This window comes from Rutidosis leptorrhynchoides, chromosome 6 (assembly GCF_046630445.1).
Source record: "Rutidosis leptorrhynchoides isolate AG116_Rl617_1_P2 chromosome 6, CSIRO_AGI_Rlap_v1, whole genome shotgun sequence".
Classification (NCBI taxonomy): domain Eukaryota; kingdom Viridiplantae; phylum Streptophyta; class Magnoliopsida; order Asterales; family Asteraceae; genus Rutidosis; species Rutidosis leptorrhynchoides.
In genome coordinates this window covers 325,973,320-325,988,254 of record NC_092338.1, presented here as the reverse complement: position 1 = coordinate 325,988,254, position 14,935 = coordinate 325,973,320, and the positions used below count along the sequence as shown (strand labels likewise).

General features: G+C 35.2%; 1 protein-coding gene across 1 annotated transcript; it reads right to left on the bottom strand.

The window, feature by feature from the left end:
- Nucleotides 1–630: 630 nt before the first annotated feature.
- LOC139854688 (uncharacterized) lies at nt 631–3,595 on the bottom strand. Its single transcript, XM_071843978.1, has 4 exons — nt 3,332–3,595; nt 2,858–3,241; nt 2,344–2,440; nt 631–2,027 (listed from the first exon to the last, which is right to left on the bottom strand). The coding sequence occupies exons 1-4, from the start codon at nt 3,593–3,595 to the stop codon at nt 631–633; spliced, it is 2,142 nt and encodes a 713-aa protein (XP_071700079.1).
- Nucleotides 3,596–14,935: the final 11,340 nt, after the last annotated feature.

The following is a 14,935-nucleotide window of genomic DNA, read 5'->3' as shown; positions in this document are numbered from 1 at the left end:
ATTATAATAAAATTGAAGTAAAAAGCAGTCCATGTACGAGTTAGGCCCAAAGGTTGACACAAAGGGGTAGTTTGGTAATTTAACTTCATTCTGTATATAAGACCCCCCAACCTTTGCAGACCCCATTTGATACGCATAAGTTGACGTGACCGTTCAATTTCTCTCCCTTTTCTTCTTCAACCGCCAAGTAAGTTCATCTGCTGTAAATTTCATCTTCTTGATTATACGTTGCAATCTTTTTGTTTGTTTATCTTTTGTTTTTCGTCAGATACACACACCAGTCCACTGTCGAAAAAACTCGTCTGAAAACCTTTCACGGTATCGCTAAAACCACCGTCACAGTTACTTTTGCACTGTCAACTTTGGCTGACGACGGTCGTTGTTTACATTTTTTTTGGTTTCGTTTGTTAGCTGTTCGGATTAGAGCAGGATTTTGGGTTTGCTGGTCAAAATATGGTGAAACAAAGTGCTATCTTCATTTTTTAACTTTTTTTTTTTTTGAACATCAATTTTATTACTAACAATCACCCTCTAGCAAGAAGCTATAGGGATTCAAAACCAAACAATCACAAGGGCTTAACAAGCCAATCGTTCCAACTAATCATACATTTTCCTCTGCTAATACACCAATTAAAAAGAAATATTGCGAATAAAATCAAATAACAACGGTTTCTTCATGCCATCGCCGGAGAACACCAAACTGTTTCGGACCGCCAAATAATCCACAACAAGGCGGCCACTATCGAATAAACTTTCGTCTTCGTCTCCTTCTTTCACGCCAATCATCGAACCAACATAGAAACTCGGCCCAACTAGAAAATAAGGTAGTGTAATGTCCAACCAAATCCTACACATCCTCCAAAGACTCGCCGCCACTTCACACCCGAATAAAGTATGATGAACATCCTCCAAATACAACGAGCAAATCGGACAATGGATATTAGGCACATCAACTCCACGATTAGCTAGATTCACCCTAGTAGGTAATCTATCTAACGCCACACGCCATAAGAAAATATTAATCTTTCTTGGAACAATTTTTACCCACTTCGTCGGGAAAGAGTGAGCCGGTAACAATCTATCATCTATAAATAATCTCGTCCCACTACCCGAAAAATTTTCCTCATCATATAACACCCATTTCCACCCATCGGCTTCGTTGGTTAATGCGATACTGCCCATTTCGGTGACCAAACTCTCAAGTAACACCATATTCCTCGAGCTGATATCACGTTTCCATTCCCATTTCCAACCATTCACATCAACTCTATCCGCCAAGGTGCAATTTTGATTCGAATCTAAGTGATATAATCGGATAAATCGATCACGTAATGGCCCATTACCAAGCCAATCATCATTCCAAAAACTAATCGATAACCCGTTACCTACTTTCGGGCGTAACACATTCGCCGGTAACATACCTTTGTTTTTAATCTTTACAAACGAATTAACAATATTGTACCACGTACCTTTGCAACGAATCGGAGTGCCGTCTAAACCACCATTCGGTCCGTATACCGCGCGAATCAGTTCGGCCCATAATGAGTTCGGGTCATTTTTATATCGCCATATCCATTTGAACATAAGCCCATAGTTAAAAGCCCAAAGACTTCCAACTTCCAAACCCCCTTTATCATACGATGCCAAAGTTTGTTCCCAATTAACCCAATGCATTTTTTTAGAATTATCATAACTACCCCAAAAAACTCCGGCACGCAATGCTTCCAATTTATCAATAATACCTTCTGGGCATTTAAACAATGAGAAATAATACACACCCAAACTCCCTAGCACCGATTTAAGTAAGGTTAATCTACCCCCGAACGAAAGTAGACTCACCTTCCAACCCGAAAGTTTTTTAATAAAACGGTCTTCTAATAATTTACAATTCGATAAGGAATTCATGTTCACCCCAATAGGAAGACCCAAATAAATAAAAGGAAACATACCTTTCGAACAACCCACTTGTTGAATTACCAAATCCAAAGACAAGTCATCAACTCCAACACCAAATAAATTAGATTTTTCTACATTTATTTTCAGCCCCGAGCTAAGAAAAAATCATTAAGAGTCGTGATGCAATTATAAAGACTATCCGTATCCCAATCCGAAACAATAATCGCATCGTCCGCGTAAAAGAGGTGCGAAATTCTCACATTGCCAATTTGCACCCCTTTTATCAACCCCGTTTCTACCTTATTTTTCAAACAAACATGTAACCCTTCCATAATAATAAGGAATAAAAACGGACTAATCGGTTACGTAGTCCCCGGTGTAACTGAAATTCACCCGTAAGACTACCATTAACTAGTATTGAGGTTCTAGCATTAAACAAACACATACTAATCCAATCCCGCCAATTTGGTCCAAATCCTATCACCTCAAAAAGATAATCCAAATAATCCCACTTTACCGTGTCATATGCCTTCTCAAAGTCAATCTTAAAAATCATTAAACGTTTCTTTTTCAATTTGTACCAATTAATCAATTCACTTATGATTAATGGTCCACCCAAAATCTGTCTTCCTTTTATGAACGCCGATTGTTCTTTCGACACAAGTTTACCAATAACAAGAGATAACCGGTTGGCTAAAATTTTAGTTACAATCTTGTATTGGATCCCGATCAACGAGATGGGTCTATAGTCTTTAATACAAGTGGGATTATTAAGTTTCGGTATTAAAGTAATAAAAGCCGATAACGACCCTTTGGGTATTACCTTATTTGTAAAAGCGTACCTTATAGAAGATATTAAATCTTCTTTCAATTCCGGCCAAAATTTCTTTATACACAAAAATGTAAAACCATCCGGACCCGGAGATTTCTCATTCCCGCAATCCTAAACCGCGTTACGTACCTCCTCCTCCTTAAATTCCGCGTCAAGATTAGTAGCTTCAGCTACTGTGAGTTTCGAAAACTGACCAGCCGACATCGATGTAGTAACAGCAGCCTGCTGTCGAGCAAATTTACAGCCATACCACTTTTTGAACGAATTTTTAACAATGCCCGGCTCCGTTACCCACACAACATTTAGCGAAATACCTTGAACCGTTTGTTTATTCCTACGATTTTTGAGCATTCCATGAAAGAATTTGGAATTTTCGTCCCCTTCTATATTCCATTTTATTTTCGCCTTTTGGACCAAATCTTGTGCCTCTAACCCTTGAATTTCGTTCCTTTCTTGCAATAAATCAAGTCTAGTTTGGCGTTCCGTATCACTAACCGAATTATCATCAATTCTCTTCTCAATGACATCAATCTACTCATGTATAACCCGTACCCTTGACTTTAACTCCGCTTTTTTCGTTTTTACCCAATTCTCGATACTTACTTTGAGAAATTTTAATTTATCATTAAACGCCACGGGATTTTTATAACCGTCCGCTAATAAACAATCTTTCACAAACTCATTAAAACCGGGTAAATTAAACCAAGAATGAAAAAACTTGAATGGTTGTGGGCCATAATCAAGTTTCTTATCATGCAACAATAAAGGAACATGATCCAAATAACCCCTTTCAATCGTAACTAATTTATGTTTCGAAATACCCAAGAACACATTCAACGACACCAACACTCGATCAATCTTGCTCATTTTGGTCGCCGCTTTGTTCATCCATGTAAAACGTCTACGGTAAGGGAAACTTTTATAAGACCCTCATTATTAATAAACGAATTAAAAACTTTAGCTTCTTCTCTATTGAAACATGATCCCAACCTCTCTCCTTCGTTCCGAACCTCATTCATATCCCCAAAAAATACGTATTCACCGCTATTATTATTCACAAAAGAAAATAAACGATCCCATAAACTCGCTTTGGCACCCGAGTTATGAGGACCATAAATATTCACCATATAAAAATCTTGATCACACCCGGACCATCTCCCTTTAACAATCACATAATTCGTGTCGCACCAAATCCTACTTTTAACAAAGTAATTAGGGTCCCACATAGAAACAATACCCCCCGACAAACCTCGTGATAACGAGCACGCAAAGTCAAATGTGTAGTTACCCCACATTGACTTTAATCGAAATAACTCCAATGTCGTCATTTTCATTTCTTGAATCCCCAAAAATTGCACATTATTAGCGTAACACATCTCCTTAATCCAAACTCGTTTTTTACTCTTTTTACAACCCCGAATATTAACAGAAAGTAGCTTCATTAATTAAACATGGTAATACCCACCGACGATGTAATATGTGAATAAATCTCACGTACCTTATCCACATCGATACGAACCTTCTTACATATATCCGCAATTTTTTCTTCTTCATTTGCCCATGCATTTGCTTTCTTAGTGAAGACCGGATAACCACTTTCACCTTCCTCCTTAGTATCATTCTTTTTCTGATCAGCCGAAGTAAAAGGAGATTCATCTCCTTTCGGTTTCGACCCCCTATTACTGTTTCATCCACCGACGATTCATACGCATCCGAGGGAGTAGAGGAAACATCATCCGGATCCGTTTTATCCCCTTTATCAAGACTAATAGCCCACGAGCCAACTTCATGGATGTGAACTTCGTACAAAACCCCATTGATTTCAACATTCACCCACTCGTTAATTCGACTAGACTGGCATGTAGCAATACAAATTCTTCCTAAACTCAATGCGTCATTACCATCTTTATCGAAAAAGATGAACCTACCCAACAGTTCCGACACCTTTTTGAAGGCACTTGATTTCTAAGCACATAAGGGCATGCCCGAAATCTCAATTCAAGTAAGTCGCTCATCAATCACGAAGTTTTTGTAATGGGGCGAGTGAAAGCATACACCGACCTTAATGATGTATTGATTTTAAATGACGTACACGCGTCCACCGAATCAAACACACACCAAACCCATAAACCACCCATGTAATTCACCTCCACATCCGGGAATCCTTCCTCTTTCAACAGTGTTGCGAAGGTAGGAAGTGAGCGAATGTCTTTAAGCTTGATCATTAAAGACTCCATTGGGTTTGATAATTGAATTAAATCATGTTCCACCGAAACAGTTTTCTTAATCGGTACCGAGGGCTGTTGTTTTCCAGTCGACACACCACCCCAGACGTCGCCTTCGCATAGTGTTCATCTTAGTGGCGTATGTGTTGTTCGAACTAGTATTCAACGGTTCCTGCACCGGTGTAGGCTTAGGGTTAGGTTTCATCACCCTATGGTTTGCATGATTCGCATTGGAATCTTGAAACCTGGCCTCTGTAACAAATAACTTTTCATCTCCGACTTGAATCGTGGACAACAATTTTGCCATTGTAGTCGGATCTTTAACGTCAGAAAACAGAACAAAGCCGAATTTCTTACCCTGTTTAGACTTCTTAAACGCGACATAAGTATCGGCTAGGGTTCCGTAATCCTTAACCAGGTTCCACAATCCTTGCCTCGTGATAGATTCCGGTAAATTAGTCACGTAAAAAGACGTTTTTACCGTCGACGATCCAGGTTTGTATGGATTGTCGATAGGTTTTTACGTTCCGTTCCTCACCTTATACATCCATCCATCGTCGTCTTTCCGATATGTCGTTCTATCCATCGTACTCGCCGTTAAAATCCGCCGGAAAATTGGTTGTAATCGACGCCGTCACGTGTTTGGAATGTGATCGCCGTCGCTATTCTTCATTTTTTAATTTGTATTTCTGATTTTCTTTAAAATCGACATATTCTGTTCTTATTTCTTTAAATGCATGTTAAATTATGTTTTCTTTTTTTAAATTATCTGTACAAACAAAAGAAATTACTATATTTTTTTAGGGTTTGCTATTTGGTGTCAGATTGGTATTTGCTAATTTACAAAGTTTGTATACTATAACGTTTTTGTGGTTTCTTTTGTCTTGATTAATAACAAAATAGATTCGAATACTAAATTTTGTTTTTTGGTTGTTTACATTAAAGTTACTATGTTTTTATATCTTCAGATTTTGGATGTTCATCAGTTGTGTTCTATTAGCTTTAGTTGTTTGTTCTTCAATGTGTCTTAATTTGTCGTGAACGGTCGTGCTGGTATAAGATGGTGACTTCTGGTGGTTGTGTAGTATGAAGACTAAATTGTATACATACTAGAATGCTAGATTTGAACTGATGTTAAATAAAATCTAGATTTTTTTTATGCTTTGCATGGTATTAAAAGTTAGGCTGTGATGGTAAACATATTGATAGTAGACTTTGTGACTTCAATTAATGATTTCATCTAATAGCATTGCAATCTTTGGATTGCAGCCGTGATGGTTCATTATCTGTCACTTAGTTTACGAATATGTCTGAGCCTTAAAGAGAACCACAATGATCTCCAACTTTTTTTATTTGTGAGTGGTTTTCTTTGCTGATATTATGAAAACATGAGCAGGTTTTGATGGGAAACATATTAGAGTTGGACTGGGTGATTTTAGTAAATGTACTCATTACATGGCAGAACAATCTTTCGATTGCAGCCGTGATGGTTCTTTATTAATCACTAGGTTTACTCATATGTCTCAGCATTAAACAAAACCAGAATGATTAATGACATTGTTCTTGACTGGTTTTGTTTATAAGTGTTGTAAACAATTTTTTGTTAATACTAATTGTTGTTTTTCATCTTATATGGTAACAAAACATCGGCTATGATACTATAAATAGTGAAAATGTGGTGCATGACTTAAATAAATACTTTCATTTAATGGCAAGGCAGCGTTTAGATTGCAGCCATGATGATTTATAATCCATTACTTGGTTTACACATATGTCTGACCCTTGAACAGAAACATAACGCTTAACAAAAAATTGGCATTGATGATAAACATACAGTATTGAATATGGACTGCGTGACTTGAATAAATGTTTTCATTTAATGGCAAGGCAATCTTTGGATTGCAGCTATGATGATACACTACCTATCACTCAGTTTACACATATGTCTGAGCCTTAAATACAAACACAACGGTTGCCAGTGTTGTTTTTAATTTGCTTTCTATAGTAACAGTAACATGTTTTTTTTTTTTATTTAAAATTTTTATTTCCCCTATTCTCTTAAGTAATTACACATCAAATGGGCAACTTAATTGAATATTTGCGTTTACTGACCCATCTTTGGATTAAGTAATTAAATCCAAACACAATGATTAACAATGTTATAATAATAATAATAATATAGATATGGATAGTCAATTTTGGTGTATACATATAGTCAATTTTGGTACACAAAGTATGTATTTTTATATTGAGATTTTAGGCTATAAATACTCATGAATGCAAGCATTAAACTTGCACCATTTCTCACACTTACAAAGTGTTTCTTTCTTTCTCTCCATTATCATCTTTGTTCTTACACTTCATTATTAGTATTCTAAATCAAGAATCAAATCACTAAAGGTAGTTATAAGCCTACTGAATTATAACATCAAGAATCAAACCACTAAAGGTAGTTATAAGCCTACTGAATTATAACATCAAGAATCAAACCACTAAAGGTAGTTATAAGCCTACTGAATTATAACACGTTATCAGCACGATAATCTTAATACTAAATATGGTTGGCTCTGCCACCAAAATGATATATGGTCGGTTATACCACCAAAATGATATATGGTCGGTTATACCACCAAAATGATATATGGTCGGTTATACCACCAGAATGATATAGGTCGGTTATACCACCTGAAAAAATATATGGTCGACACTGTCGCCAAATTTTCATTTATGTTTACTAATATTTATATTTTTGTTATATAACATTTATTTATGATTGCTTACACATGGTCGACACTGTCACCTAATTATCATTTATGTTATATTAAATTTATGTTTAATGTTTATATACTTATGAATATAAATTGACTCCAATTTATCATGATGTTTGTTTTAATTTTTGATAATAGAAAATGTCGAATCTGGAAAAGCTTAAATTTACTCCTTTAGAATCAACTGGAAACAACTACATGCCATGGGTTATAAAAGTAAAAATGCATCTTAAATCAATGGGCATTCTTGAAACCATAAATGAAAACAACACTTGTTCTGAAAAAGAACAAGCTACGGCATGTTGCTTTATTCATCAACATATTGATGAATGCTTACAAAATAATTATGTGACTGTAGAAGATCCCCATGTTTTATGGGAAGGTCTCAAAAGCAGATTCAATAATCAAAGAGAAATTTTACTTCCAGCTGCAATGGAACAATGGAGAACATTAAGGTTCCAAGACTTTAAGAAAGTAAATGAATACAGCTCAGCTCTGTATAATACATGTTCACAACTTAAATTCTGTGGACATGAAATTAGTGATGCAGACATGATGGAGAAAACTTTCTCCACAATGAATGCTGCAAACATCACAGTGCAAAGAAATTTGAGAATGCTAAAGTTCAAAACATATCCTGAACTTAATTCATATCTCTTAGTTGCAGAGCAAAATGATGAGCTATTAATGAAAAATCAGCAATCCCGTCCTACTGGTACACTTGCAATCCCTGAAGCAAATACTGCAAATAATTATAAACAGGGACAAGGACGCGGGCAAGGTCGTGGTTATAATAACCATCACCATCATCATGCCAAAAGCCATAACTATGGTAGAAACCATCCTTATGGTAATGGTAATGGGCGTGGACGTGGTCGTGGTCGTGGCCGTGGTGGTCAAAGAAATAGTAATCCACGAAAATATAAATATCAACCACAAAACAAGCCCATTAAACAAGATGTTGAAGAAAATTCTTCTAAAAATTCTGAAGAATCTTGCTACAGATGTGGTAGAATGGGCCACTGGGCTAATACTTGCCGAACATCTAAACATCTTGTTAAGATGTATCAGGATTCGCTGAAAGGTAAAGAAAAGGAAGTAAATTTTGTGGATAATATTGATCCAACAGTCACTGAGAAACCATCTGATTTATATGAAGATTTCTTGAATGTTTAAGTTGTGTGTCTTTTGAAAAATAAACGATTTAATATCATCTGTCTTTGTCATTATGTTTGCTAAATGTTTCAGTACTATCTATTTGCGTTTAAAATATTGTGTAATATTAATGTACTCACTATTTATTTCTTATATATGAAGTTCAATATGAATTTTGCTGGAATACAACATCAATCAAGTGGTGGAGATCTCTGTATAGCAGACAGTGGAACTACACACACTATACTTAAATCCGAGAAATATTTTATTGATCTAAAACCAACGGAAGGAACTATACATACAATATCAGGACCTGCTAACTTGATAAAAGGGATAGGAAAGGCAAATTTCATACTACCAAATGGTACAAAATTTTTAATAAATGATGCCTTATTTTCTCCCAAGTCAAGCAGAAATTTATTGAGTTTCTCCGACATATACCTTAACGGGTATGATTATCAGTCAGTGACAACAGAAAATGAGAAATATTTAAGTATCACTGACAAGAGTCATGTGGTTGAAAAACTGCCAAGACTTAGTTCTGGATTACATTATACACATATAAATGTACCAGAAATACATATGGTAGTTAACGAAAAATATATTGATCCTGGTGTATTCATTTTATGGCATAACAGATTAGGCCATCCAGGATCAACAATGATGAAAAGGATTATTGAATGTACTCATGGACATCCACTAAAGGATAGAAAAATCCATCATGATACAATGGTTCCATGTACATCTTGCTCTCTTGGAAAATTGATAACTAGACCCTCACCACTTAAGGTTGAGAAAGAATCACCAATGTTTCTTGAAAGAATTCAAGGTGATATATGTGGACCAATTCATCCACCATGTGGACCATTTAGATATTTCATGGTTCTAATAGACGCATCTAGCAGATGGTCTCATGTTTGTCTGTTATCAAGCCGTAATGTGGCATTTGCAAAATTTCTTGCCCAAATTATTAAATTGAGAGCTCATTTTCCTGATTACACCATTAAAAGGGTGAGACTTGATAATGCTGGTGAATTTACATCTCAAGCATTTAATGACTATTGCATGTCTATAGGAATTGTTGTTGAACATTCTGTTGCTCATGTGCATACACAAAATGGTTTAGCCGAGTCATTGATTAAACGTTTACAGTTAATCGCTAGACCATTGATAATGAGAACAAAACTCCCTGTATCTATATGGGGTCATGCAATTTTACATGCTGCTGCATTGATTCGCATCAGACCAAGTGCAAGTCATAAATATTCCCCCCTACAACTTGCTTTTGGTCAAGAGCCAAATATTTCCCATCTTAGAACATTTGGTTGTGCAGTGTATGTTCCAATTGCGACACCACAACGTACAAAAATGGGTCCTCAAAGGAGGTTGGGAATATATGTTGGATATGAAACATCTTCAATATTAAGGTATATTGAACCTATGACAGGTGACGTTTTTACAGCACGTTTTGCTGATTGTCATTTTAATGAAACATTGTTCCCTAGATTAGGGGGAGAAATGAAAAATAAAGAAAATGATGTTTCATGGTGTGAACCTCAATTAAAGTATCTTGATCCTCGCACAAAAGAATGCGAGACAGAAGTTCAAATGCATATACAAGAACTTGCAAATCAATTACCTGATGCATTTACAGATACAAAAACGGTGACAAAATCATATATACCAGCAGTAAATACTCCAGCTCGAATTGAAATTCCAAAAGCTGGCAATAACGTCACTCATGAATCTTTGCCACGTCAGAAACGTGGAAGACCAATCGGTTCAAAGGATAAAAATCCTCGAAAAAGAAAATCAGCTGATAATGAAGTAAAAGAAAGTGTTCAAGAAGAACCACAAATCAGTACTCCTACTGCAGAGGAGATTGATGATGTCAATACAGAAATTGCAATCAATTATGCATATTCAAAAATATTATGGAACCGAAATGAAATGAAAAATCTTGATGAGAAATTTTCATTTAATGTTGCATATGACATCATGAATAATGATGATGATCCAGAACCAACATCTATGGTTGAATGTCAAAATAGACATGATTGGGCTCAATGGAAAGAAGCAATACGAGCTGAATTAGAATCACTCAATAAAAGAAAAGTTTTCGGATCCATCATTCTCACTCCTAAAGATGTGAAACCTGTAGGATACAGATGGATTTTTGTCCGAAAAAGAAATGAGAAAAATGAAGTTACAAGGTATAAAGCTAGACTTGTAGCTCAAGGTTTTTCTCAAAGACCGGGAATTGATTATGAAGAAACTTATTCTCCTGTTATGGATGCAATTACTTTTAGGTACTTAATCAGTCTGGCAGTTTCTAAAAATTTAGAAATGCATCTCATGGATGTTGTGACTGCTTATCTATATGGATCACTTGATAGTGATATATATATGAAGATACCTGAAGGATTTAAGGTACCAGAAGCATCAAATGCAAAACCCAAAGAAATGTATTCGATTAAATTACAAAGATCTTTATATGGGTTAAAACAATCGGGACGTATGTGGTATAACCGATTAAGTGATTACTTGATAAGCAAAGGGTATACAAATAATCTTACTTGCCCTTGTGTTTTCATTAAGAAAACAACATCCGGATATGTGATCATAGCTGTTTATGTTGATGATCTTAACATCATAGGTACAAATAAAGAGATCCATGAAGCCATTCAACTTCTAAAGAAAGAATTTGAAATGAAAGATCTCGGAAAAACCAAGTATTGCCTTGGTTTACAAATTGAGCATATGCCTAATGGTTTACTTGTACATCAAACAACATATACTGAAAAGATTTTGAAACGTTTCAATATGGACAAGGCAAAACCATTAAGTACTCCTATGGTTGTTAGATCACTCAATGTTGAAGCTGATCCATTTCGTCCATGTGAAGATCAAGAAGACATTCTTGGACCAGAAGTACCATATCTTAGTGCAATTGGAGCTCTTATGTATCTTACAAATTGTACAAGACCTGACATTTCTTTGGCAGTTAATTTGTTGGCAAGGTTCAGCTCTGCTCCTACCAAAAGACACTGGAATGGGATCAAACACATATTTCGATACCTTCGAGGAACTACTAATTTAGGATTATTTTATTCTAACGAATCAAAACAAGATTTGGTTGGTTATGCAGATGCAGGTTATTTATCTGATCCACATAAAGCTAAATCTCAAACTGGATATGTATTCCTAAATGGAGGTACTGCAATATCATGGCGTTCTCAAAAACAAACACTTGTTGCTACATCGTCAAATCATGCCGAAGTGATTGCATTACATGAAGCTACTCGAGAATGTTTTTGGTTGAGATCAATGACACAACTCATTACTGATTCTTGTGGACTAGAACGCGATAAAAGTCCAACAACTATCTATGAAGATAATGCAGCTTGCATAGCACAGATGAAAGAAGGGTATATCAAAAGTGACCGAACAAAACACATACAACCTAGATTCTTCTCATACACTCAAAATCTCATTAAGGACAACCAGATTGAAATGAGATATGTGCAATCTAGCAAAAACTCTGCTGATCTTTTCACGAAAGCACTTCCAACTGCTATTTTCAGAACACACGTTCATAACATTGGCATGAGACATGTTCAAAAGATGTAACAACTGAAGCGATGTCTACTTGAGGGGGAGTCAACTCCATGCTGCACTCTTTTTCCCTTAGCTAAAGTTTTTTCCCACTGGGTTTTCTTTAGCAAGGTTTTTAACGAGGCAGTAATTTATAGTTGATCTTCAACAAAATAAAATTGCTATCCAAGGGGGAGTGTTATAATAATAATAATAATATAGATATGGATAGTCAATTTTGGTGTATACATATAGTCAATTTTGGTACACAAAGTATGTATTTTTATATTGAGATTTTAGGCTATAAATACTCATGAATGCAAGCATTAAACTTGCACCATTTCTCACACTTACAAAGTGTTTCTTTCTTTCTCTCCATTATCATCTTTGTTCTTACACTTCATTATTAGTATTCTAAATCAAGAATCAAATCACTAAAGGTAGTTATAAGCCTACTGAATTATAACATCAAGAATCAAACCACTAAAGGTAGTTATAAGCCTACTGAATTATAACATCAAGAATCAAACCACTAAAGGTAGTTATAAGCCTACTGAATTATAACAAACAAGTTTTTTTTTTTTTTTTTTTAAATTGCCTGGCAATCTTTGGATTCGAGCCATGAGGATTTATTATGCGTCACGTGGTTTACGCATATGTATGAGCCTTAAAGAAAACGACAATGATTGCCGATGGTGTGTTTTAGTTGCCATCTTTACTAATGGTGCTATGGTATTTTCTTTTTATACTTAGGCCTTGTTTACTTTTGACTTAATGTGCTTAGTTGAATGAAATGCTTATTCGGTAAGATTCTTTGACTGTTTACTTTTGACTTTATATTAATCTGGGACTAATTGGAAGGCTGTATCAGAAATGCCAAAAGGCTATGTAGTCCCCATATAGCCAATTCTTTTGTTTATTTTCCCAATATTACCCCACCTTTAATTACTACGGAGTACTACGTAATTCACATTTTTAATTCATCAAAAGTCATTCTTTTGTGATTCAAAACTTTCGTTATAAAACGATGAGATGATGATTCCGTTCACCAGAACACCGCTTTCGTTCAACCACTGGAAAGAAACCGAAATCTGGCACCAAAAAAGAGGAAGATTTGGTGATGGTTGCAGCGAAAAAGGAGGAAGACCCGATGAAATGATCTGGTGGATTTTGATGACCAATCGTGTTGGTTGACAGATCTGGTTGATTTCGGCGAGAACAATGGCGGATTCCGGTGAGAATAATGGTTGATTCCGGTAACAACCCAACTTCGATTATTTTTCCCTACAAATAGACTAATATTAAATTAAATTGGTGAATAGCAACAATCGGAGCTATAAATTGGTGTTTATATTTGTGATACGATTGTTGTATTGTACCTATAGTTATATTTGTATAGTTAATAGGTTGTTACCAGCTAGCTGTGTTTGATTAATTAAATTGGAAATGTAATACGATTTGTATACTATTGAACCTTGGCTTTATTATTGGATTTGATATGATTTGGTTTTAATTTAGAGTTAGAAGCAATTTAATAAGTTTGCAGGTGGTGTGAAATATTGAATGACGATGGTTGTTGTTTAATGGGTATAAGATCTTCAAATCGTTCAGTGTTATGTAAAGATATTACTAATAAATGAAAGAAGACGAGAACAAAAAATAGAAAAAGAAGATTAAATAAATTTTAAATATAATAAAAAGGGTAAAAAGGTCAATTTTATCATTCAGACTTTTTATTCAGCATAAAAAGTAAACAACATTAATCATTTACTGATATATCTATTCTGCCATCTATATCCATTCTGACATCTATATCCAAACATAACTTAATGGAAAAAAAAGTAAACAGACCCTTATTGTTTCTTACATCTTCTGTGTGGTATTAAAGCCTAGGCAATGATGGTAAACATATTGTAAATCAGGTAGTGCTTCTTTAGCTATCAGTTGTTGAACACATATTATTGTGCATTCAATAAAGCCAAAATGGTTTAGGCAGTAACTGCTTGATTTACACATATGTTTGAGCCTAAAAGAGTAGAACAAATATTATCACCTATGTTTACTATTGTGTTTTAATGTTTTTTTTTTTTTTTTTTTTTTTTTTTTTTTTTTGGCCCTATCAGGTTTATAACAAAAATGTCAACCTCATTCATGTATCAATCACCTGGAACTAAAGCTGAACCTATCGATCTGGACCCAATTCCTGAGCCCAAGATCCCGTACAACAAGCCTAAGTACACGAGGAACCATACATCTACATGCACTTCTCATTCCCGAGGGCAAACATTTGGGTACATTTACAAGCTTTTACTTATTACTTTAGTATTACCTATTATTTATTCATTCATGTTAGGTTTAAAAAACAGTTTTTGCATTAACAGCAGCTTCCATTACATGTCATTTCTAAATGTATATTTACTTTCTTACTACTGCGCCTTCCTAACGAATTGAATGAGCTTTGGGAA

Excerpts from the sequence above, each read along its gene's own strand:
- LOC139854688 (XM_071843978.1), bottom strand. The coding sequence starts at position 3,595 with ATGAGCAAGATTGATCGAGTGTTGGTGTCGTTGAATGTGTTCTTGGGT. Across the intron at positions 3,242-3,331 it reads ATAAATTAAAATTTCTCAAA|AGAATTGATGATAATTCGGT; the intron begins GTAAGTATCGAG and ends GTCATTGAGAAG. Across the intron at positions 2,441-2,857 it reads CGGAATTTAAGGAGGAGGAG|ATTGACTTTGAGAAGGCATA; the intron begins GTACGTAACGCG and ends ATGATTTTTAAG.